At 33.7% G+C, this 24,035-nt stretch overlaps 3 protein-coding genes across 4 annotated transcripts; all 3 read right to left on the bottom strand.

Annotated features, from left to right (window-relative positions):
• Positions 1-90: 90 nt before the first annotated feature.
• On the bottom strand, positions 91-5,457 carry LOC101215447 (KH domain-containing protein HEN4). Its single transcript, XM_004141781.3, has 7 exons — positions 4,613-5,457; positions 4,093-4,524; positions 1,909-2,160; positions 884-1,270; positions 721-791; positions 536-644; positions 91-455 (listed from the first exon to the last, which is right to left on the bottom strand). Exons 1-7 carry the CDS (start codon positions 5,366-5,368, stop codon positions 312-314), a joined length of 2,151 nt encoding a protein of 716 aa, XP_004141829.1. The 5' UTR covers positions 5,369-5,457; the 3' UTR covers positions 91-311.
• Positions 5,458-6,128: 671 nt separating this feature from the next.
• LOC101215997 (7-dehydrocholesterol reductase) lies at positions 6,129-12,764 on the bottom strand. 2 transcript variants are annotated; one of them, XM_031888998.1, is made up of 13 exons: positions 12,642-12,764; positions 12,074-12,296; positions 11,878-11,933; positions 11,356-11,458; positions 11,194-11,259; positions 10,223-10,336; positions 8,267-8,393; positions 7,774-7,874; positions 7,293-7,418; positions 7,142-7,206; positions 6,975-7,056; positions 6,425-6,507; positions 6,129-6,352 (listed from the first exon to the last, which is right to left on the bottom strand). In XM_031888998.1, the coding sequence occupies exons 2-13, from the start codon at positions 12,284-12,286 to the stop codon at positions 6,286-6,288; spliced, it is 1,203 nt and encodes a 400-aa protein (XP_031744858.1). In that variant the 5' UTR covers positions 12,287-12,296; positions 12,642-12,764; the 3' UTR covers positions 6,129-6,285. The 2 variants fall into 2 exon arrangements, with proteins under 2 accessions (XP_031744858.1, XP_011659586.1); XM_011661284.2 differs by having other exon boundaries at positions 12,502-12,720.
• A 3,705-nt stretch (positions 12,765-16,469) lies between these two features.
• On the bottom strand, positions 16,470-22,346 carry VHA-A (V-type proton ATPase catalytic subunit A). The gene is made up of 19 exons (XM_004141701.3): positions 22,005-22,346; positions 21,325-21,451; positions 21,042-21,097; positions 20,904-20,960; positions 20,699-20,810; positions 20,563-20,600; positions 20,368-20,469; positions 20,212-20,268; positions 20,047-20,118; positions 19,839-19,940; positions 19,554-19,749; positions 19,027-19,133; positions 18,072-18,266; positions 17,884-17,970; positions 17,678-17,782; positions 17,470-17,567; positions 17,270-17,348; positions 17,089-17,177; positions 16,470-16,965 (listed from the first exon to the last, which is right to left on the bottom strand). Exons 1-19 carry the CDS (start codon positions 22,080-22,082, stop codon positions 16,851-16,853), a joined length of 1,872 nt encoding a protein of 623 aa, XP_004141749.1. The 5' UTR covers positions 22,083-22,346; the 3' UTR covers positions 16,470-16,850.
• Between the last annotated feature and the right edge of the window lie 1,689 nt (positions 22,347-24,035).

Below are 24,035 nucleotides of genomic sequence, written 5' to 3'. Positions count from 1 at the left end.
CTTCCTTTCTACAGAATCTCCAATGGCTGCCACTAGCATAAGGGTCGAATCAAATCTGATATGAATGGTACAATACGATTATAAATTATATGCTACAAAAATTGAAAATAACTTCGTATTTTTCTTATTGATTTTCTACAATGTGCACTTCCGGCTAGGGTGGCTGGAAAACATGTTTGAAACAGGGGAAAATGGACTCGAACTCTGTACCTAAATTGAGATAGCACTCTACTAACTCACCATGTGTATATTTAGACTCCGATAAAAACTTTTGAGACAATCCAATTTTCGTGGTTGTTTTGGTAGGTTTATCATGATTGTGTCTTTCCGCACAAGATGAAGGCATGGACAAGTCTCTGGGCAGCTCGAATTTGATCGGGTGTGCCGGACATGATTACTTTACCATCAAACATCCCAGGTTTAGCATCATGAACCACCAGCATTGCTCCTGATATCTGCCACAGTACCACACAAAACACATTATTATAGAGGCCAAAACACAATATGTGTGCCCAACTTTTGAAACTCGACTAACCTGCTGAACATGAGCAATGTTATTGTTGTTCTCTCCATAGATGTGACAAATTAAAGTCTGTGGAATCACCATCTCCATAGATGTGCCTCCCATAAAATGAGGACCTCCACTGAAAGACACCAATAAGTAGCTGTTAACACCAAGTTTACGAAGTAACCATCTTCCGACACTTTGGAATTAGTTACCTGCCGTAGGGCTCATTCCTTGAAACCATGCCAAACCCATCAGTTGGTCCCTTGGGTATTTCGCTACTAACCTGCATATTCAACAAACAAACAAATAAACACATTTCCCAATCAGTTTGACACGATAAAGAGTCTAGGTTTCTTGGAAAGTTCAAGCAATGACCTGAGAAGTCCATGATCTAGGAGAAGGTCTCTCAAAAGAACCTGGCCCTGGTCTCTCCATGCCATGGGGATATGGAACTCCATCCATGTTGTTACCACCACCGAAACTAACATTATGAGGATATGCAGGCTGATGATCAAGTGGGTGGGAATGGTAAGGAGGACGTTCGGTCCCACGGAGACCTCCAGCTTGAGAAGGATAGTACCCAGGGGAATGTGCATTACTTCCTGGCCTAAATAAGGGAGGAGGTGTTTCTGGGTGAGGCGACAAGTAAGGTGGATGATTGTTGAAGTTTGGTACGTGTGGTCTCATCGGGAAGAAAGTATCTCTAATTCGATTTGTTATATGAAATAAAGCGTCCTGTACGGACGGCAAATTTCCGATCACCTGCAATGAACATTAACATAAATCAGTTTTCAACAGAAAATTGGACTAGTGTGATGGTAAATCTATACAGAAACAACAATCTCTGGCCATATTTTGATGAGAAATAAACGTATTAATGAAACAAACATCAATTTGACATGGCGATTACTTCTTTTAGTTGGTCATTACAAGCCATCTAACTGTTAACAAGATCTAATCACACGATCATGCAGCCGTTACATGAAAAGGAAAGGGGATATAAGCGTTCGTATTAAAATTCTTCATCTTATTTCTTAGAAAAGGCATTTACAATATAATATACATATCTCAACTATCATATAGACTACAAAAAGACCATGCAACATTTGTCCCAGCAGCTTTTGTTATGATAATATAGGGGTGAAAAAATCTATCGGCTAACTACTAGGTTGATATGCTAAATAGTCGGCTAACTACTAGGTTGATATGCTAAATACTCTTTGCAGCTTTTTGTACGAATAGGAAAGAACCAAGGAAACTAGAAAAAGAAAGTACAAGATGATCGGTCACTTCCATGATCATATATGTATCAGCAAGAAAGATTATGCAGTAATCTTGGAAAGGAAATAGTTTGTGGTGAGGAAAAAAGCACAGTAATGTTAAAAGAGGATGTGAATTACCTGTACTACTTCGTCACTCATAGGTCCACCGTTTTGAATTTGGTCGCGAGGAAATATCTGAATGCTAGTACCAGTGCCTCTTCTCATGTCATTAATAATATGGCCTCCTCGACCTACCAAATAACCTATCTGTTGTCCATGTACAAGCAATCTAGCAACAACTGCAGCTCCTGGTTCGTATCCAATTTCTGCAATTCGACAATGTGCACGTATAACAGCCTCTTGTGCAGGAGAATACGTTTGCTCCAAAGTCTGATAAATTAAGAGGGAAAAGAAAGGAGTAAAGGCACATGATTGTTTTCAAATATAGCAAAATGAATCAAAATATTTACAAAGTAGCAAATTATCAAACTGTAAGTGATCTAGCTTATGATATTTTGCAATATTTGTAGATACTTTTCATAGTTTTCTAGACAACTAGTCCAAGATATGATATTTTGCACTTTTAAAAAGATTATTTTAAAAAGAATACAACACCACAACTCCATCAAACTAGGCATTTTCCTAGACACCTTGTCCAAGGTATTCACCCAATCAAGAAGAACGAGCCAGACAAAAATCTTCAACTTCTAGAAAATTTTCATCCTCTACATCAAGGCAGAAACCAACTCATTCAAGAGTTCAAGAAAAATAAAAAAAAGGAGTGACAGGAAAGATCCCTCGAAGGGTTAGGACACCAAAGGTATCCCCTTCCCCAACAAAACATTGAAACTACCAAGCAAAGAGAAAAAAAGGAAGAAAACCAACAATATGGCATGTTTCCTTAAACAAGTAACAAGGGGCGGAATCCCAAAAAGGGGGCAAGCTGAGCCAAGACCACAGCCACTGAAGCATTCAAAGAAGACAAACGGTTACATGCTTCAAAATTTCCTATGCCCAATCCCCCAAATCCACGGGTTTCAAAACCTTTTGAATTGCGCCTCTCAATGCATATTGAATTGCGCCTTCGGACTGTGACGCATCTGGACCCGCGCAAAGAATTCCCACCTAACCAAATGAGACGCCCTCCTTTGCTCCACCCCTCGCAAAGAAATTCTTCATAAGCTTCTCCAAACCATTACTCAGAAACACATGAATTTAAAAAGAGAAAGGAAGCAGGGAAGAATCCCACTTAACACTAATGACTGAGAGTTCCTCTACCAGTTTCTGACAAGAAACTCCCTTTCCACACAATGCCAACCTTCTTTGAGTTTTTTCTTCTGTCCGATACTAAAAAGACGACTAGTCGGATCTCTTCTCATTTTCCACAATGCCAAACTTTTCTGAATATTTTCCACAGTAAGATACTAAAAAGACAGACTAGTCGGATTGTGTCCAAAGGGAAGACCAATATGTGAAGCATGGAATGAACCAACCTCACAACCTCAAACCTAACCAACATTATGACAACAAGCCTCAAAGAATAAAATAAAATAATAAAAAAAGGAAGGAAGTAATCTATGAACTCAAACAAGTTCTAGGATCGTGAACTATCATGGATTGAGCTATTGGTAAATAGGAGTCGTGCCCTTCATGGATTGTGCCCGAAGGGAAGACCAATATGTGAAGCAGGGAATGAACCAACCTCATAACCTCAAACCTAACTAACACTATGACAACAACCTCAAAGAATAAAATAAAATAATAAGAAAAAGGAAGGAAGGTAATCTATGAACTCAAACAAGTTCCAAGATTGTAAAACATCATGGATTGAGCTAGTGGTAAATACGAGACACGACCTTGATGAAAGGTTACGAGGTTATGAGTTCAATTCATGGTAGCCACTTGTCTATGACTTAATTTTAGAATTTTCCCCCATATGTTGTGGAGTTAGATGGGTTGTCTAAAAGAACAAGTTCTCAGATCATGATTTATAAAATTAAGGAACACAGTCTTTCAAATTCAACCCGATTTGCCTCTCTCCTTGTTCCTAAAAGAAACAATTATTCAATCCATTTTTCATATATGGAACCTATTGGTGGTAAGGAGTAACAACACGATGATCAAAACGGAGAGGATCCCAAGCCAATCTCCTTAACTGCAATATTTTTTTATCTTTTTACTTATGACTCAAAATAAAAGCTAAAATGAAAAATGAAAAATAGGGGAACATGTAAACTAATGCAATTAATTTTTCAAGAATTGACTTTAACGTGCAAAAAACCAACGATTACCAAGACAATTGAAGCTTCAACAAGATCGTACCTCTCGTGCAGATATCACAACCAAGCGTTCATCCAAGTCGGGTGTATCGACTATCTTTATAGATGCACCCGTTTCGTTTTGCAACGCCCGTACTACAGTGCCTCCTTTGCCAATTAGACTTCCAACTTTATCGGGTTGACAAAGCAATCTAAACACTACATCCTCTTCCATGGCCGCTCTTGGACCAGCTCCAGCATTTTCATGTCCTGGTATGGAAGAATAACTCCTTGAGCGGTAATCTGCGTTATGATGACTACCATATCTCCTCCTAGGAGAAGGTTCTTCGTCTTGTACTGACATAGAACTTGCATGGGACGTAGGCCCCAATGATTTTGTAGAGGAAGAGTTGCTCGAGTCCACCCTCGGGCTATCCTGAAGACAGGAGGAAACAGAAGAAAGAGCCTTCATCACCGCCGAAAAGTTTCCTGATATCTGCAAATGAAAAGACAGTTGATAATAATAACTGAAACTTTTGATTTCAAGTGCGACGTTATAGGCCGAAGAAACTCATGCATATTACTTGAATCAACTCGTCCTGCGGCGACGCACATGCTGGATTTTGATCCTTGGGGAAAATCTTTACATGAGCCATACTCTCCTGCCTAATCTTCTCTACAGTTTTGCCTCCTCTACCAAGTACGCGCCCTACCTGATGACTAGGCGCCAGCAGCCTGCAGACCACCAATCCGTCAGTTTCACCACCGCTAATCCGATCGTTTGGAGCAGAATCTGCATTTTTCTTCTGTATCTCTTGGTTTTCTCCACTATCCTCGTTCATCCTAACTATACTCTCAAAAGTTCGTAGTAGCGCCTGCTGTGCCTGCGACCGCTCGTCCGAATCTCCAGCGACTGTATCACTAGAAACGTTGCGATGGACGTCGTGTTCACGGAATTCTCTATCATTTCCTGGATTAGTGTGCGCGGGTTTGGAAGGGGAGCCGGCGAGGATGACAAGCACGCACTCCTCACATGAAGGAAGAGGTTCATCGACGTGGATCCTAGCGCCGGGAATATCCCGGAGATGGCGAAGGATGGATGAAACCTTGGAGGCTGGGCAAAGGAGGCGAAAGAGAGTATCGGAGGGAGATGAGGGTTTAAGAACGGGAGCATCTCTGGTGGTAGTGTCTAACCCTAATGTTGCCGGTGCAGTGGTGGATACTGGCGGCGGCAATGGCGGAGGTGGAGGTAATTGTCTTGGGCGGACGGAGCGACCGGCGGAGAGGCTGGGATCGGAGATGGCGTCCGGTGGACGTTTAGGGCTGAAATTGGTGTCCATTGATTGAAATGTCGATCACAGCATTGATCGATTGAACTGCCAATCCAGCGCCAACTGCGCTTCCCACCAATCCCCAAATATTCATAGTTTATAAACTTCTTAGAAGATTTATTTTTAAAAAATATTCAAATATGGTTTTATTAGTTTTAAATTGTGGAGTAGTTTTTTAAGAAACAATTTTATTTTAAATTTAAACTAAATTTTCTAAAATATTTATAAATATAACCATTTATATGTACTAAAAGTACTAAAAGAATAAAAAGGAATGGAATGGATATCACTATTTTTGCTTTTTTCTTATAAAAGTTGTAGTCATCTAGATACTATTTAAATAGCAATAATACATTTTATCATAAACACAATATTATACAATATTATATTTTATTAATTGTGAAAGACAAGTCACTGAGAGATAGTTTAAGCTACATCGAGTCTGAGATTCAGAATTCAAATTCGAAATTCATCCAACACTTCAAATTCATTAGGCTTAATTTTAGAGTTCTTAGGTCGACCTTGTTGATATAAGTAGTAACTTTTAATTCTTTTCTAACATTACTTTCATGTTCTCAAAATTTCTTTTCATTTAAATGTATATCGGTTCATTCATGTTTTCCTAGCAAACGGAAGCATTACACTTTTTTTCTTTAATATTTACTATATTTTTTTTCTCTTAGAACTATTTTTAAACAAAACTAGTTTACACTACAGACTATAATAGTCTACATCCTAAACCCTAATTACTATAACAACTTATCCAACGTTCCCAAATGCCTTAAAAAAATTCTTAAAATAACTTAATTTTAGAAATAAGAGTTCAAATCTAACCCCAACTTTGGTGAGGGAAATGAGTTTACAACAACAGAGTATGCAGAAGGCATTGTGACTGTGGTAAGTAATACACAAAGTAAGAACTACAATTAGTATATTCCAGGTATGATTTTGTAAGGCACTTTCTCGCAGTAGAGTTTCCAATATTTCCCGTACCTGCATGATTTCAAAATCATCAACCAAATTACTTCCCATCCATTATTAGCTTAACCAAACAGATTTACTTACTTGGAGCGACATCGATCGTCGTCCCTTTTAGCTCGGTCGAACAGAAGGATAGTAAGAAATATCACATAGAAGTATGGTAGAAACTGCATAAGAGAAGATCCGAACCAACAAGGCAATTACCATAAAACTTATAATTTAAAGAGTGAACTTACTTGTGTAAGTGTATCAATTTACTCTCCTCGAGATTTTGTTCCGACCATTATCATGTAAAACTTATAATTTGAGTCAATTAAATTCTTAAATACTCATAAGCTAATCAATTTACAACTTTTACTACGATTATCGTTAAAAATCATCAATGCTTTAATTTTCAAGCCTACTTCTTCAAATGTTGATTTTACAAAATTAGTTTATTAGAGTAAATGAATGGATGATTTTCAAAAGAAATTTGTCTAAGAACATGGAAGGAACCAAGGTATAAATTGAATCCACTGACAAGAAAAAATGAAGGTTTAAATTGATACATTTATTAGTTTATAGAATGATGTATTTTATTTTTCATTGAAATGAAAAGTATGTGCTTGTATTAATTAGAATGGAGGATGCTTACATGATGAAAAAGGGCTGGAACCGTCCAGAAAAATGCAGCCAAAATTTCTGGGACATAATGAAAATGCCGTGCTAAACCCCACCTGCACCAACCCCAACAGCAAAATGCTTAATACTTCCCCACCCACATTTATGTATGTGTAGGAAATGATGATAATGAAAACTCACCATCCAGAGGTTAAAAGAAGACTAGTTCTGGTTTCCCCAGTTGTAGTGGTATATGTAGCGACTATCTGCCAAATTAATACCAGATTTGAGCACATAATATCACAAGTGAGTTCTATATAAATACTTGTGGGCACAGAAATCTCATCAAAACCTTTGATGGAGCTTTTCCCCAAACCAAGCACTTCCCATTTTTTCTGCGAAATTCTTGCCTCTGTCTGTCACAATCGTAGTTGATATATATGCAAAGAATGCCCGCTACTAGAATAGATACTGCCAACTGAAAACCAAAAGGGATTGTTAGGAAAGTAGCATGGTTCATAAAGAAGTATAAAAATACCAGTATATTTTTATCTGCTTTCAAGCTCGTCTGATTGGGTGAGTTATGAGTTTTTGGATTAAGAAACAACTATACAACCACAACGAATGAAGCATCTAGCTATTCAAGTCATCTTTCTTATTCGATATCCAAATGCATATAAAATACATAAAATGGTTATCATTTCCACATTGGCTACCCAGCATCCATCCGAAACCTAATGAGTTTCCACGAATCTCTAAACAATGTGACTATCCAGCATGTTTCAATTTAAATTAAGTGCTTGATGTTCGAAGTTAACCAGAAGAAAGGATACCTGAGTGCCAAGGTTTACAGGATGGTTGACCAAATACATGCCAGGAGAGGTATACACAGACGGAACCCATACCAAGCATCCCCAACAAATATAAAAACCAGCTGCAAAGTCCAAGTTTCCAATTTTGAGGAATATCGAGATTGATAAAAGTAAAACAAAAGGGATAAAATATGTTATTTATTTTTAATTCCAAAAAGGTAAATGGACAATCAAAATCAGACCCAGTACAGTTCAACTGCAAATGAGTTGCAGACTAATATATCACATTTTTCAAAATAAAAAACTAGTCAATTGTGCTCCAGCATTTTTAACCAAGCCTGAACTAAACAAAATACTCAGTAAGTTTCAGTTATGAATTTAAAAAGTTTGAACTTTTAAAATTTTGGAGACATAATTAAAACTTGCCCTAAAGTTTAAGGGTGTTTTTAAGATTTAACATTTAATTAATAACAGAGAACTATGAGAAAATAATATGTTAACAATATAAGCTAACCTCTATCATGCGCTATGTCCATTGTGTTCCAGTACCCTGCTTCCCACCAAAAAAACTTCGTAACATAAACCAACATCAATGCAGTATTTACAAGCAACGAATCAGCTAGTGTCCCGTTCTTTTCATACTGAAATAGATGAAGAGAAGATAATTATGCAACAATTTACATCACTCGACACTTTGAATACCAGAGAATCAACATACGTACAGAAGTACTATATACATATAAGTGGTTGAAGAGCAAGAAATAGAAGGGTGAAAACTAACTTTTGAGTAAAACATAAAACAGCTCAGTTAATTAAGGATGTTCCTCTGACAATTCAAGGTTATTATAAATAAAATTTCCTGACAGGAATTTAACGCAGTTAGTTTGCATTACTTATATTAAGAGGAAGAAGAGTGAATCTAAGGTGGGAAAATAGGGAGCTGTGGATCGAAGGCAGGGTAGTTATTAAAAGTAGGGCGAGGGAATCTTTTCTCGTTATAATACAATTTTTCATTTTTGGTTTCTTCAGTCTTGTTGAGAAAAAACTCTCCCAGCTACAAGAATAACCAGGAAAATAATAGAGAAATTAAGAGAAAACAATGAATCTGGAAACACAAGAATTAGCGTACAAAAACTCCAGACCAAAAGAAAAAAAGAAAAAAAAAGACAGTCCAGAAAAAAATCCACCATGTGAAAAATTATGATAATCACACAAATCTGTTTCTGGTCCCAATTATAAAAAAAATACTGTCAAAGAATTATACACTCACATAACTGAGTAGGTATACCAAGTTTTAAGTGCTTATAGACTCTTTCTATAGTGTTCTCAATCCATCACTTCCTTGAACATTTATGCAGGACAACTGCTTTTCTAATATTTGTCAAAACCTAGCAACTTTGTCATAGTTTGGTACTTTTAGTGAAATCATCAAAGGGATGTGAAATTAGTTAGTCAATCGTATTGAGTGGGAAAAGATCTAGGTTATATGTACAGGAGAGGGCAAAGGAAATAGTCTCTGTCAACAAGTGAAAGCTGTAAATAGTTTCTGGCCTTGAGAGAGGCAAGCCTCTCGAACATCTGTGAATTTTATTTCTCTTTCTCTTTGGTCATCAAAGTTGTACATCCTTTTCCCGAGATTTTATTATTATTATTATCTTTTTGTAACAACTTTCATTGAGAGAAAAATTAAAAGAATGCAAGGGCATACAGAAAAAACTAGACCATGAAAAGGGATCCAAACTAGAGAAAGGGGCTCCATCTATAAAAAAAAATAATGTCTATAGAGTACCTACTGAGTCTTTAAAGTTGAAGCGGCAAAGCCAAGAAAAATGTGAAATCTAACGAGGGACCAGACATCACTAGAATCCCTCTCCAACCCTCTAAACACTCGCTTATTTTGCTCACTCCAAACATCACACAATATAGCACATACCCTAGCAAGCCATAAAAATCGATCCTTCTCATGAAAGGGTGGATGAGGGAGGAACTATTGATCACAACACAAGGCTCTATCAGATCATATGTATCCAAGAGAAAGTAGCATACTACCTACACACTCCCCAGAAATTACTAAATAAAAGCTCAAGTACTTTCAGTAAGATAGTATATGCCCTCAGATGCAAAAAGGTCCTTTGTGCAAAAACGCACATCCAAAGTTCCGAGGATCAATGTTTACCAACTACTCTAATTTAAAGGTGTGATTGATACAAACTAATGTGACCGTGGCAATAAGAGACTTGACTCATAAGACAGAATCATAGAAATACAAAATAAAAAACAAAATAAAACAAGGACAACAGATAACAGATTTTAACTTTTGTTGCCTCAGAAATGTTACAAAAGGTGCCAATCAATTAAACGAGGCTTGAATCCCATTATTATAAATAATATTTAGTAAACCTCACATGAAAAGAAAACATCCACAAATGTAAGATTATCTTTCATACTTGGGAACTTTAAGATTACCTACTTGCTTTATGCAATAGGTCACAGCAAGGACGGCCCAAGACATCATCCCAAATCTGCAGTTTGTGAAAACCTTAATATCAAAATGTTTGCCAATACGCGGGTACAATTCCATGCCCTGAAAGCAAGTAAATAGGAAAAATGTGTTATAGAGTATCAACAAGACCTAGCTTGGCCAATGCAATCGTGTGATCAAACAAAACTACAAAAAAAAAAAAAAAGGAGCAAGACATAGCCAAGTTGTACGAACTCTTGAACTATGGAGTATAATATTTTTCTCAATTCCCAAATTGGAAGTCTGTAAACGGCACACATATATAACTTCACAACACAGTAGAAAGCATTTAAATGAAATGCTAGTGGAATTACATAAGAGCTGAGTCAAAATACAGCGTAAAAGGATATTTTTCCTTAGAACTCAAGGACATTGTTGTACAACCTATAGAATAGATCATGTTCTGGTAAGTATGTATGGCACAAAGATATTGTTCACTCCAAGGAAGCGTCCAAAGTTAAATAAAAATTGAAAACCAAAGGAAACATAGATTATGCCAAACCAGTCGGGTTCCCCATTTTGTTACCATAGCATAAATATCAAGCAGACAAGAAACTAAGGGCAGGGTGATTAGTAAAATAACCAGCAGAGAACACCGAATAAAGCAAGAGATGATAGCTATGTTTATATATCTGATACATAGTAGCATCATAACGTAAGAGGGAGTTTGCTAGCTGGAATATTTTAAAGCTTCTAATGAGGTTTGCTCTTCAAAAATATTTAAGCACCCTAATTTTCTTACAACCAACAGTTGAGGTTCTCTTTTCCTTTTTGTTGTCCCATGTTAGTAGAGCCCTTTTTTGTGTGTGGCCTTCTCTGAACTTCATTCAGCTTTAAAATAGTTGGGTTTTTTTCTTTAACTAAAGAAAAATGAAGTTGTCACGTCAAGTCATAAATATCAAGAGGATGTGAAAGCTTACCCAGTAGAAATCAAGTATAACGTTTCCAGAGGAACCTGAATCAGAGGAAGATGGCGCCACATGACCCTTGTATATTCAAACACCAGTGTTACATATGCAGAGAGCATATATATATACATACTCAACTTCAACAGGTATGGGCATAAAAATCTAAATCCTCACTTTTATGTATAGAAGAATACAAAAGATGAAGCTTCCAAAAATAAGAGTCGAATATATTTCTCCCAGATGATCATAAACAATAGCTGGATCAAATATCCCAAACCTGATTATAAACAAGAATAATATCATAATAAATCGAGAAAGCAGAAAAGATATTTCCTACAAAAACCATGTATAAACACATAATTTTAACACAAAATACCCTAAAATACTTTACTGAGTCTGCTAGAGAAAAACAATGATAAACAGACCAAGATTGAGAGATATAGACGAAAAGTACAGATTTACAAAAAAAAAAGGGCTATTTTCAATTATAACAAAAAGAACCAAGTTTACAAAATATAGTAGAATATCACCCTCCTCAGATAGTAGTCTATCACACAATGAAAAAAATAATTTCCCAAAACAAATTAGTACAGCAGAAGAATTACAAAAAGTGTAAATTGTCTAACTGGAAGGTACAGACTGCAATAAATTCTTAAAGGGGCAATAAGTTTGTAGAAATCTGACTCAATACCATACCGCCAAAGAGCAACATAAGTAAGCAGTGTCACTATGTAGGCAGCCACGCCATTTGCCTGCAGAACAAAAACAGGAGCAATAAATTATGAACAGAACTTCAAACAACACCATGAATGCCGAGGCATCAGTAACTTCTACAGCACAATGAAATGCAAAGAACTGACACAAAGTGATCAAGAGTCTAATGTGCAGACACCTTGTAAACAGGTTGATTTCCCGTTGGAGAGACCGGGCCCAAAACCCTCTTTCCAGGTAAAAGAAGCTGAAGAGCAGCCTCAAAGGCAGCATAACATCCAATTATCTTGCAAGCAGTAGCAGAGGGCGATGGCCATATATTAATAAATCCCTCGAACCCATTTTGATATAAGTAATTCCAAGTCTGAGAAACAGACCCATCAGCATGAACCATGGTGTACCATCTGCATTGAAGAAACAGACACAAACATCAGAACTGCGTATCCTACTAAGCTGTTTGATTGGATCAACAACAAGGAAAAGCAAGATCAGTGATGAATCTTTGAAATTAGTTGAATATTGAAACATAGAAGCGGAAAATAGAGAAATGAATGAGATAAAGCATGGAAAGCGCAGTTTAAAAAAAAAAACAGAGAGAGAGAGAATTACAGTAAGATAACAAAGGGAGGGCAGAGAGTGAGAAGAGATAACATGGAAACATAAGTGAGGAAGGGTGAGTGTACAGTGTTGGATCCTTCCGCCATTTTTGAGGCGTATGAGTTTTCTCTGGGAGACTGTGGTGAGCTCACCTGAGAAATGAGTTGACTCAAATGGAGTTGGGATTTGAATATTGAATACGAGATGGGTACTTTTCCTCTTTCGTTTGTTAGCCATTTTCTTTCTTCAAATATAGTAGTCTCTCGACCCAAATGGTACGCCAACCACTTTTCTACATTTGTAATCACACTGATAGCTACTTATCGAATAAGGTGTTATATATTTAATTATTTTGAATATAATTAGTATATTTATAATTATTAAAAAACATATAAATTTTTTATTTTTTTTTGTTATATTTAAAAATATTAAAAGAAAAGAGACATATTTAAAAATAGAAAAATAAATCAAAATATTTACAAGTTATAGCAAAATTTTGAATTCTATTACTATAGCATATCAATAACGGTCAGTGATAGAATTTGCTATATGTTGTAAATATTTTGTAAAATTTGCTGTTTTTAAAAATTTTCCTAAAAATTACTTAGAGATGAATTGTTATAGTCTTAAGTTATTATAGTTTGATTATAATAGTTAATGTTTGAGCTGTAATAAACACGGAAGCAAATAATAAAAAAAATGATGAATGTTAAATAATAAAAAAATATAACAAATAATTAATATTATAGTAAATCGGAAGTTCTTAGATAATGTTATTATTTTACTATAACTAATTATAAACTTTTAAATAGTATTTATTTTAGTAAGAATTTGTTATTATGGTCCAACCTAATCTTTTCTCCAAATAGTCCTTAGAGTATTACGAGCATTATCTATTTTATAACATTAGATCAAATTGTTTAATCATAACTCTTAACACGTGAGATGACCACGATAAACTTAAGTACTACTTTTAAAACAATTTTTTAAAAAACGAATACGAAATTTGACTTCTTCAGCCACTACTTCCTAAAGCTACTCTACTCTTAATTTTAAGACAAGAAGTAAACGTGGACGAAAATTAAGAAATAAATAACATTAACATTAATGTAACCTTCGTACTATTAAAATTAAAAAGGTACAAACAATATAAATTAAATTAGATTAAACTAAGTTAGGAAGTTAAATAAATGAACAAAAACCGAAACGGATGTGGTACTCAAAATTCACTACAAATTAAATGTACTTTTGCATATCCACCTCATTCAATATTTTACTACGAAATTCAAGAGTGCATTCTTCAGAATTTGATTTTGGATGCAAAATTTGTTTTCTGTTTTGTGGAATCAATTAAAAGACGTGATTTATACACAAGTTTGTTTGAAAAATCATTGTAATTATGGTTGAAAATCATTTCTGAGTAAATCCATACATGTTTGTAGGCTACTAATTTTTTAAACAATAATAATGAATACTAATAGCCTCAATTGATTCATTTATTTATAAAAAAATAGAGTTTATCAATAAAACTTATAAATCTTACCCTATGCCAAAATTAAATACAAGACACGATTTTTAAGTTATCCACGTTTTTTTTATATAGGAATTACTATTCTATGCATACTTGTATTTATGCTTGAGGTTGTTTTTAGATATAGTACAATAAATCAGTAAATAAAGCAAAATGTTGATAAATGTATATTAGTATTTATAACTCACCCATAATAACATTTAGTTATATTTATAAATGTTTGACTTTTGGTATGTATGAAAGGAGTCTAAGAAGAGAAAAAATACAAAATTGATTGCACAAATTTTTCATATGAAATCTAAATATTTTGTTAATATTTTTCTATTTGGGTGGATTTCCTTTTGATACAAACCATTGCCTTTTGTTTGAAAAGAGATTCAAATGTGTGCTTTCATGATTCCATCATATCAACTTCATCTCTGTCAATAAATGATGAAAAGAACTAATGTTAATGGTGCAATCATTGAGTTTCTGCAAGCTATGTTAAATCATACGTGTATATTTCTATGGTGGAAAAAAGGACTTTTAAATAGGTTATAACTTACATGTGTGGCCATAACTGCTCTTTTACTTTAAAAAAAATTAATCAAATTCTTATTTTAAATATTAAAAAGGCCATGCCCACAATTGGAAGGATAGACATGAATAAGCAATTAATTTTTAAAGTCACAGTGTTAGTGTTGAACTATTTTAATTTTAGATGAAAATTGTAAAAACTGTAACAAAAAAATTTAACAAATGATAAATATCGAAATAGTAAAAATGGTGAAAAATAGCAAATATGGTAATAAAACTAGATAAAAATAGATGATTATTGTAGTTGCAAGATAGTCCTATATACAAACCCCTCAAACTCTTGTTTGAGTTAAAAAGGTAATAAATATATTGTGTAGTTCCATTTTCTCCATATCCAAATAAGCCCACCTCATCATCATTTCATTCTTGGTTGGTTTATTTCCATATATATATATATAATCACTAATTTGTAATAATTTCCAATTGCAGCCTATCCTACTTTTCTCATTCATTCACCCTAATTAAATCACAACTTGATTCCCTACCATCACTTTTAGTACGATTTTGTTGGATAATTAAATTGCTGACTTTATGATGCATGTTTCAATATTTTTGAAGTCTTCACACCAAACTTTCATCATACTTCATAAATGTAATTTGGTTGTGCGGACAAATCTCGACTTTGTATCTTTGAAATTAGGATTAAAAAAAGAGATTAGATAAGATAGGGAGTGTTGATTAAATAGGTGAATGGAACAAAAGAATACTAATTACTCACAATTTACATTTAAAATTAAATTTAGTTATCAACTTTCATACTTGTAATTAGATCAAAATTAAGTTTTTTTAAAAAATTACATCAAATTGTCAAAACATTAGAAAAAAGCAGTATGTCATATTAAGTTATCATATAAATTTTACATATTAAGTTATCATATGACTGTTTGCATATTAAATATTAAGTTATCATATGACTGTTTGCATATTAAGTTATCATATGACTGTTTGCATATTAAGTTATGAAATGACTATCAAATTTTTAAAATAGATGGTGTGACATAAACTCTATTATTATAAATTTTCTATTTTTTACTATTTTTATAAAAATCTCTTTTCTTTTAAACTTAAGATTTCCAAAGGTCCAAAATTTTCAATTTAAAACAAAAACCGATATAATATTTCCCAAAATCCACCTTTTTCTTTTAAGGTCCAAAAATTTCAATTTAAAACATCATTAACCGATATAATATTTCCCAAAATCCACCTTTTCTTTTCAATTTTAGTACAACAATACGAACGGAAGAAATTTTGAACCTTCAATAAAAGTTAAATTCGTCCAAACTAAATTAAAAGTTTAAAGTAGATACAAAATTTCACAAAAACATTCAGAAAATTAAAAATTCAAAGTTGGATACTTTTAATCTGATAATAGAAACAGTAAAATAGTAACAAGGGAAATATACACTTAAGACTCATTCATGAAGTTGTTTAGATTACATTTGGGTATGAATTTCAACTTCAACAATTTCATTCCAAAAATTGTTTCAAATGAAATAGAAATTAAAAAATTAGACTTTTTCAAATATAATAAAATTATATAAAATATTTACAAAATAAAGAACAAATTTTATAATATAGTAATGATAGACACTAAAAGATATGAAATTAACATTTTCTAATATAGTAAAATTATATAAAATATTTACAAAATAAAAAACAAATTTTATATTGTAGAAATGATAGATAGTAATAGACAGCCCACTATTGATAAAAATATGAAATTCATGGAAGCCTAGAAAAATTACTTTAACTTATCCAATGGTATAAATATAATAAATAATTGAAGGCGGAGAGCATAATTTCTTCAAAAGTGTGGAAAAGAATTCTATGTTCTCTAACGATGGGGGAATTGATGCCATCCTACAACCAAAACAAAACAACCGAGAGAATGGACATTCATTTTCCCAAATGTCATTACATCCAATTATGTCCCTTTCAATGATGGAATATAAGAAAGATATCGAAGAAAGAAAAAGAACAATCGCCAAAATACAAACTCGGATCCATCTTATTGCACAGATATTATAAGATAAATAAGGGAATAGTATAAGAATCTCAGTTCTGAACGCCAAAATACGAACCCGGAAAAACTTGGAGGGGGGAAGGAAAAAAATAATGCACATTATTAAATAATAGCTAACCGAAAGTTGCGACCGCAACCCAAACCAACATAATACATCGATATTATTCTACAAAATCAAAGGAGGAGGAAACACCAGACCTGGCACGAAGTCGGCAAACGTATTTTTGTTGTCTATCGAGTTTCGTCCTCGAGAGCACGGAAACCGTTGGTCAGATCTTCATGTAGCTTCTTGAATTTTTCGATGAGAGCTGGTTCTCCTTCAGCTGGATCCTCGAACTTCTGAGACCTGCAAAATCCCCAAATATTATTTTTTTTATCACAATGGACATCATCACATCCATCCATCCAACCAACCCAATTCACAGACAATCAACATAGCATTGTATTGTATTGTATAGTTTTCACTTACACGAGGCGATAGAAAAGATCTCCCAACCGATGCTTAATCAAAGTGTATGTTATCTTTTGGCCATCCATACCCGCTCCCCTCTCTACTGCCTGCGAACAACATCGAACCGAAGTTATGAAATGCGGATGCCCTACCCTATAGCTACTAAACATGGACGGTTGATAAAAGAGTAGCTAAGTACCTGATTAGCCAAATTGAAGAAATGAATGATATTACGCATCATCCAGACCGACTTGTAGAATGGGCAGAATTTATCGTACCTGTCACACCCACAATTTTATTATTATCATTATTATATGAAAGCTAGAGAACTGTTGTTGTTCTACCTACAATCGATTGCATTGAAGGGACCGGAACAAAGATGTAGTAGTTAAGACTTACGGAGTAAATGCATTCTGAGCAAGATAGTCCTCCCTCAAAAGCTTTGCAGTCTCTAAGGTGATCTTATCTCCTTCGGCTAAGGCGTCTTTCCCTACAAGCTGCCATAATCAAGAAATTAGACAACGTTCCGTGACATATATTTAAAAAAAAAATCTTAGTGTTTTGTTATAACTAACGAAATTTACTAGAATAGTATTAGAAGACATACTTGGACAATTTCATTGAGGTCATCTTCCCTCTGAAGGACTTCACGAGCCTTCGTCCTGATGCTAATAAAATCTGGATCAAACTTCTCGTAGAAAGACTCCAAAGCCTAAAATAAAGATGTAAAGGAAATCCATTACTCGGTGCACTTGTTTAAAAGGATAAAGATACAAAGAGGCAAACGCAATATTGAGAGCTTTGTTAACATACAGAGGAGTATTTTGAGTATGAAATTAGCCAGTTCACAGAAGGGAAGTGCTTCCTCTGGGCAAGCTTCTTATCTAGACCCCAGAAGACCTGCAAATAATTTAAATAACCATAATAATCACAGATAATAAAACATTGATTGGAGATCTATTAAAAAGAACCAGATTACAATAGTCTTGAGAAAAATTCACCTGGACAATACTGAGAGTAGCAGATGTAACCGGATCAGAGAAATCTCCTCCAGGTGGAGAAACTGCACCGACAATAGTAACACTGCCAGTTCGTTCTGGCCCACCGAGACATTTCACTTTACCAGCACGCTCATAGAAGGAGGCTAAACGTGCTGCTAGGTAAGCAGGATATCCACTATCTGCTGGCATTTCTGCCTGAAAAATAAGCAAAGACAAGTCCAACAAGAATAAGACAAGGAACACGATACAATAACACTTCCCTACAATATTAATTCTGAGTTTTCTTTTGCTATCGGAAGACATCGAATCATTTGGAACTTGTTTGTCTACTTTTGTATTCCCTTTTACACACCTCAATACTGGACAACGGATCTTATTGGATATACATTTTGCTTCTTTGCTTTGAGATGTCACATACCTCATCTTGTCTTCTACTTTAAAATTTCAATGTAACTATTTTCTTTGACGTGTAAATATTATAGCACAAAGAATGATAGAAACGAGTTTGCATTCCCTTATTTAGCCTTCAACCTAGACATTGAATCTTAACAGGATTTACAATTTGCTTTATGGTTTCAGTTTCCATTAGCTGCCATATATCTTATTGGTCGTTTACTTTGTAATTTCAATGCAGCAATTTAAATTAAACAACAAATACTAAAGAACAAAAAAAATCATAGAAATGAGTGTACACATATCAATTATACCACGCTTCGATTCGTGTTACTTAGGTAAAAGTAATATTGAGATTAAAAAAGCTGGAAGTTAGGAAGTTCTAGTTGCTACTTTATGAGAAGATGGCACTTGATGAGAAAACAAAAAATCAGAATAGTCCATCACACAAATCAATCTAATTAATTTATTATCAACACACATCAAATACAAATTTTATTTCATGTCCTAGTACATTTAAAGAGACAATGAGCAAATTATAAATCAAGCTCCAGATACTTACCAATCGTCCAGATATTTCACGTAGTGCTTCTGCCCATCGAGATGTTGAATCTGCCATCATACTTACATTGTATCCCATATCTCTGAAGTACTCGGCCAAAGTAATTCCTGCACACATTTTATACATCATTATACGGTGATATTGATATAATAAAATATGTCAGCCAGGCTCCACAAGACTTAAAAGAAGCAAATACCAAAAAGATGGAATAAACATACAATGAAAAATATAATGTACGTATCAATTGAAAGAGCATATAATTCATTCCATGATGTACTTAATGCAATAAATTTATCTGCCACAATTCAAAAGAACATAACAGGAAATACGATATTGAGTTTCCATAAAATGAAAACATTATTTTTTGGTAAAATGATAATATCTTCTTAATAGCAGTGCCAAGGACAATAAGAAATGACAACAGGAAAATTGCATCAAGTAGATCAGAGAAATAATTGTGGTTAACTAGCAGAACTCAATGGGAAAAGAGATGCTAGAGAGATTCTAAAAAAGAAGCAGAATTTTACCCGTATAAATCGAAGCTTCACGAGCAGCCACAGGCATATTAGAAGTGTTAGCTACAAGAGTGGTACGCTTCATGACAGATTCTTCACGACCATCAGGCAATGTCATTGTCAATTGAGGAAAATCCATAAGAACTTCAGCCATTTCATTTCCTCTCTCTCCACAACCAACATATACCACAGTATCAGAATTGGAGTACTGCATGAAAAGTTCAGCAACAATAGCAATTCTTAACACCACAGAAGATCGTGCCAAATTCTCAGCCAGATATAAGATAAATAACTTACTTTAGAGAGAGCTTGACTAATGACTGTTTTTCCACAACCAAACGCTCCAGGAATGGCACATGTTCCACCAAGAACAGAAGGGAAGAGTGCATCAAGAACACGCTACACATGAAAATCAAATAAATAAATATAAGAAAAATAGGTTTAGAAATACACAACTTCTACAAGGGAAAAAATCAATGGCAAAGCAATCAACTATCTTATTCACCTGTCCAGTCAAAAGAGGGGTATCAGCTGCAAGCTTCGATGCAACTGGTCTAGGAGTACGCACGGGCCAAGTCTATATTGGATAGAAAAGACATACACGCAAACATAAGAACCTATTGAACCATAAAATTGTGAAGGAATCATAAATAAAACATCAGTTAGAAACCTGAAGCATGGTAAATTGCTTTCTAACTCCTTGAAACTCGAGCTCTAGAACAGTATCCTGTAAAGAATAGGCTTTTGGATATGAAAGAAGCATCTAAAATAAATGAACAGAAATAAAAATTGAAAAAGAAAAAAAAAAAATTAAAAGTCTTAGAACCTTCAATGAATATTGACCGGGTGCTGCAATATAGGTAACTTTTCCCATAGCTTCAGGAGGAAGTGCAATGCGGTGCTCCATTAGACTATTCTCGAAGACAGTCTGATTAAAAAAATTATCAATGTTAGCTCGTCGGAGAAACCCAAAACATCGCCATTTCAAGTGATATTAACAAACAAAGATGGCAGAACTTACAGCATACAAGTCTCCACCTGTCAATAAGTCGCCCTCACCTGGTTTTTTTTCCTTTTTGTTAGTAATAAATTCATTGCAATCTGACTACTATAATCAAACACATCTGCATAAAACAAATTGTATGGTCATAACATACCTATCTTTGTGGGTTGAAAATCCCAGAGTGTGTCTTTGTCCAGTGCCGGCACAGCAACACCACGAGGAATGTAGACATCTCCCGATCTCTTTGCAATTGTTTTTAATGGCCTCTACATTCTCAAAATTTTAAGTTAAGAGAAGAAATCAAGAATAAATGGACAGTAAAAACCTAAATACAACATGTGGCATGAAGTGATACAAACCTGAATGCCATCAAATATATTTCCCAGTATTCCAGGTCCTAACTCCACTGACAGAGGCTGATAGTTCACACGCCGTTAATTAATTAAGATTCAAGAACCGAAGAGATAAATAGAATAACTAAAACATGGAGTGCTTACTTTACGAGTACGTAAAACAGGGTCATTCACCATCAAACCAGCAGTTTCCTCATAAACTACAAAAAGAAAGAATAAGTCCAATCAATTTACTGAGGTTTATAACATTTAACACACATACTCATACAATAACAATGGAACAAGAAAATTGAAAGACGATATTCCGAAGTCTAGTCAACATATCAGACAAGTAGGAAGAAAGTGCGCCAGTGGACCTCTGAAACTTATTAAAAAGGGGGATCCACTTAGTAGAGAGAGAAATTATCCTCGTGCTCATGTAGCATACCCTGAATAGTGGCAGAATCTCCTTCTAACCTAATGATTTCACCAATCAGATTATCATGACCAACACGAACCAATTCATACATGGCTGCACCTCCCATGCCATCTGCCACGACGACTGGTCCAGATACCTGTGAATCATAAGCGCGTTTACCGTCCGTGAAATCAAAATGAGAATTAAACAAAAATTTAAAAGATCAAATGTAAGAAAAAACTAAAGGAGTGAAACCCGATGCATCCACAAGCATATGACCAACCAAAATCGCAGTGATCATAATTCATTTCTTTTTGTTATCAACTTGTAGAACCAGACAATGAGGACATACACATTAATATTCACTTTGCAACATCCAACAAAAATAACGAAATTACTCAACGTAATCACACTTCAGTTAAATTAAATTTAAATAAATAATAATAATAAAAAAAAAACAATAAAACCGGATCCATAAAATAAGATCAAATACGAATCTGAACAAAATGAAACGACAAAAATTGCACATCAAGACAGGAAGTGAAGTAACGAAAAAAAAAACAAGTATTGGCATCTGAAGTATAAGAGAATGCATATAAAATCAACTTAAGCCGATTAAATCACATATAAGAAGATCAATAAAACAATCGAGGCAGTCAGAATTAAGAAAGAAGAAGTGAAGATAAACAGATCGTGAAGTAGAAACAAACCTTCCGGACATATCCATACTCGCTTTCCTTCTCAGAGTCTTCAAAAGTGGTCAAACGGTCTCCATAGACAGACGGCATTGTGGAAGAGAATTGATCGGAAAGAAATCAGATCGAATTGTTAACAGGTAAGAAGAAGGATCAAATGAAGAAAAATAAATCGACCAAAACCCTAAAGTCCCGATCGAGGTGGAGATGGAAATGGAGATCGCGAGCGAGCGAGGAAGAGAAGATGGGAGGGAAGGAGATGAGTGTGAAGAGTAGGAATTGTTGGTATTGAGAATCGTTTATGAATGAATTAAGTTGATGATATGGAAAGGATCGGCGATAATTGGGAGAGGGAGGGTGTAGGGTAAAGATGGTGTGGTGTACTTCTAACTTCTTATTTGACATTGCCACTGCCAGCGTTGAGGGCCATTACAAACCCGTGAGATTCTGTGTTTGCGGTCAGCGACGTGGCTGCCCGTTCTCCACTTGGATTGGATATACATTTATGCACGGCTTTCTCCACCCGACCCGACCCGTTTTATCTCCCCCTTTTTAAAAGGTAAAGTACTTTTTGGTAATTGAGTTTTGATTTTAAAATAATACATTTTTTTCGAAAAATTTTTAATATAGAAAAGTAACTTAAACTATTTACAAATTATAACTTTTACATTTTATATAGTTTAGATAGACAATGGTAAAAGTCTACAAGTGATATGTAATAAAAACTTATACAAGTTATCAATGATAAAAACTTGTTGAACCATTAATATTATCAATGATAAAAAATGATATAGATCTATAGGTGATAGAAATTTATCCGTTTTTTCTTCTATTTAATTTAGTTATTAAGTTTTAAAATATTATAATTTATGGTAAAATTTTATTTCTATTTATTTTTTAAGTTTCAAAATTTATGTTTCTTAACTTTAATTATATTAAAAAGATTATGAAGTAAAACATGAAAATTATTTTTTTGAAAAATAATGAAACTTAATTGATTATAATTGAAATTTATAGATTCAAAAGTAAGATTGGAATAAATCTATTGAAATCAATTTTAATTATATTAAAAAGATTAGGAAGTAAAACATGAAAATTATTTTTTTGAAAAATAATGAAACTTAATTGATTATAATTGAAATTTATAGATTCAAAAGTAAGATTGGAATAAACCTATTGAAATCAATTTTTAATGACGAAATTAAGATCAAATTAAAATTAAGCATAAAAAATTGCTTTAACTTTCAACAAATGTCATTGTCGAAAGTCTATATTTGGTTTATTTTTAAAATATTCCATGCTTTGGCATACTTCTAATTTAAAAACTTCTTAAAATGATATTTTATCATAATAGATTATTTACATATAAAAGATGGTTTCACTGTATATATGAAACAAAAAAAATATATGGTTTTACTAAAATACTTTCTAATTTTTTTTACATTTTATTAAAAGAGATTCCAACAATCGAATGTTAGGTTATACCACAAACTAAAAATGATTCTACCAAATTCTAAGTTATAATAAAATAATCAATGATCCATCACTTTTTATATAATATATATTTTTTAAAATTATCATAACTCAGCAAAATTTTTTAACAAATTATTTTTACTTAGTACTAAACACTTAATACAAAAAAAAAAACATCTTTAATTCTCTAAAATTTCTAGGAGTTAATTCAAACAAACTCTCTTACATATATATTAGACATGCAGAAAAAATATGACTTAACTCTTCTTAATTAGCTATACTTTTGTTTGGGTTCAGACTAAATGAATTATTATTTTTTAAAAAAAGTCATCTTATTGTTTACATCATATTTGAGTTGTTTTTATATTTTATTGAAGAAAATATATTATTTATGAATGTTCGTATGGTACCCTACACTTACCGATGAAATTGTGCAATTACAATAAGAAAAACTATGGATTTAAAAATTAATTAATGAAATGCAAATGCAAATAGAATATGATGTGAACAAGATGATAGAAAAACAAAACCTAGTATAGAAGTGAAAATCATATATACCAAAATGGACTATTA

Source organism: Cucumis sativus, chromosome 7 (assembly GCF_000004075.3).
Source record: "Cucumis sativus cultivar 9930 chromosome 7, Cucumber_9930_V3, whole genome shotgun sequence".
Classification (NCBI taxonomy): Eukaryota; Viridiplantae; Streptophyta; class Magnoliopsida; order Cucurbitales; family Cucurbitaceae; genus Cucumis; species Cucumis sativus.
The sequence above is the reverse complement of the archived record's forward strand: the minus strand, read 5'-3'. Positions and strand labels throughout refer to the sequence as shown.

Excerpts from the sequence above, each read along its gene's own strand:
- LOC101215447 (XM_004141781.3), bottom strand. The coding sequence starts at position 5,368 with ATGGACACCAATTTCAGCCCTAAACGTCCACCGGACGCCATCTCCGAT. Across the intron at positions 2,161-4,092 it reads TTGTGATATCTGCACGAGAG|ACTTTGGAGCAAACGTATTC; the intron begins GTACGATCTTGT and ends TTAATTTATCAG. Across the intron at positions 456-535 it reads ACATTGCTCATGTTCAGCAG|ATATCAGGAGCAATGCTGGT; the intron begins GTTAGTCGAGTT and ends GTACTGTGGCAG.
- LOC101215997 (XM_011661284.2), bottom strand. The coding sequence starts at position 12,596 with ATGGCGGAAGGATCCAACACTGTACACTCACCCTTCCTCACTTATGTT. Across the intron at positions 7,875-8,266 it reads GGACATAGCGCATGATAGAG|CTGGTTTTTATATTTGTTGG; the intron begins GTTAGCTTATAT and ends TGGACTTTGCAG. Across the intron at positions 6,508-6,974 it reads TTCCAGCCCTTTTTCATCAT|TTTCTACCATACTTCTATGT; the intron begins GTAAGCATCCTC and ends TCTCTTATGCAG.
- VHA-A (XM_004141701.3), bottom strand. The coding sequence starts at position 22,082 with ATGCCGTCTGTCTATGGAGACCGTTTGACCACTTTTGAAGACTCTGAG. Across the intron at positions 21,452-22,004 it reads AGTATGGATATGTCCGGAAG|GTATCTGGACCAGTCGTCGT; the intron begins GTTTGTTTCTAC and ends TATGATTCACAG. Across the intron at positions 20,961-21,041 it reads CTGTTTTACGTACTCGTAAA|CCTCTGTCAGTGGAGTTAGG; the intron begins GTAAGCACTCCA and ends GTGAACTATCAG.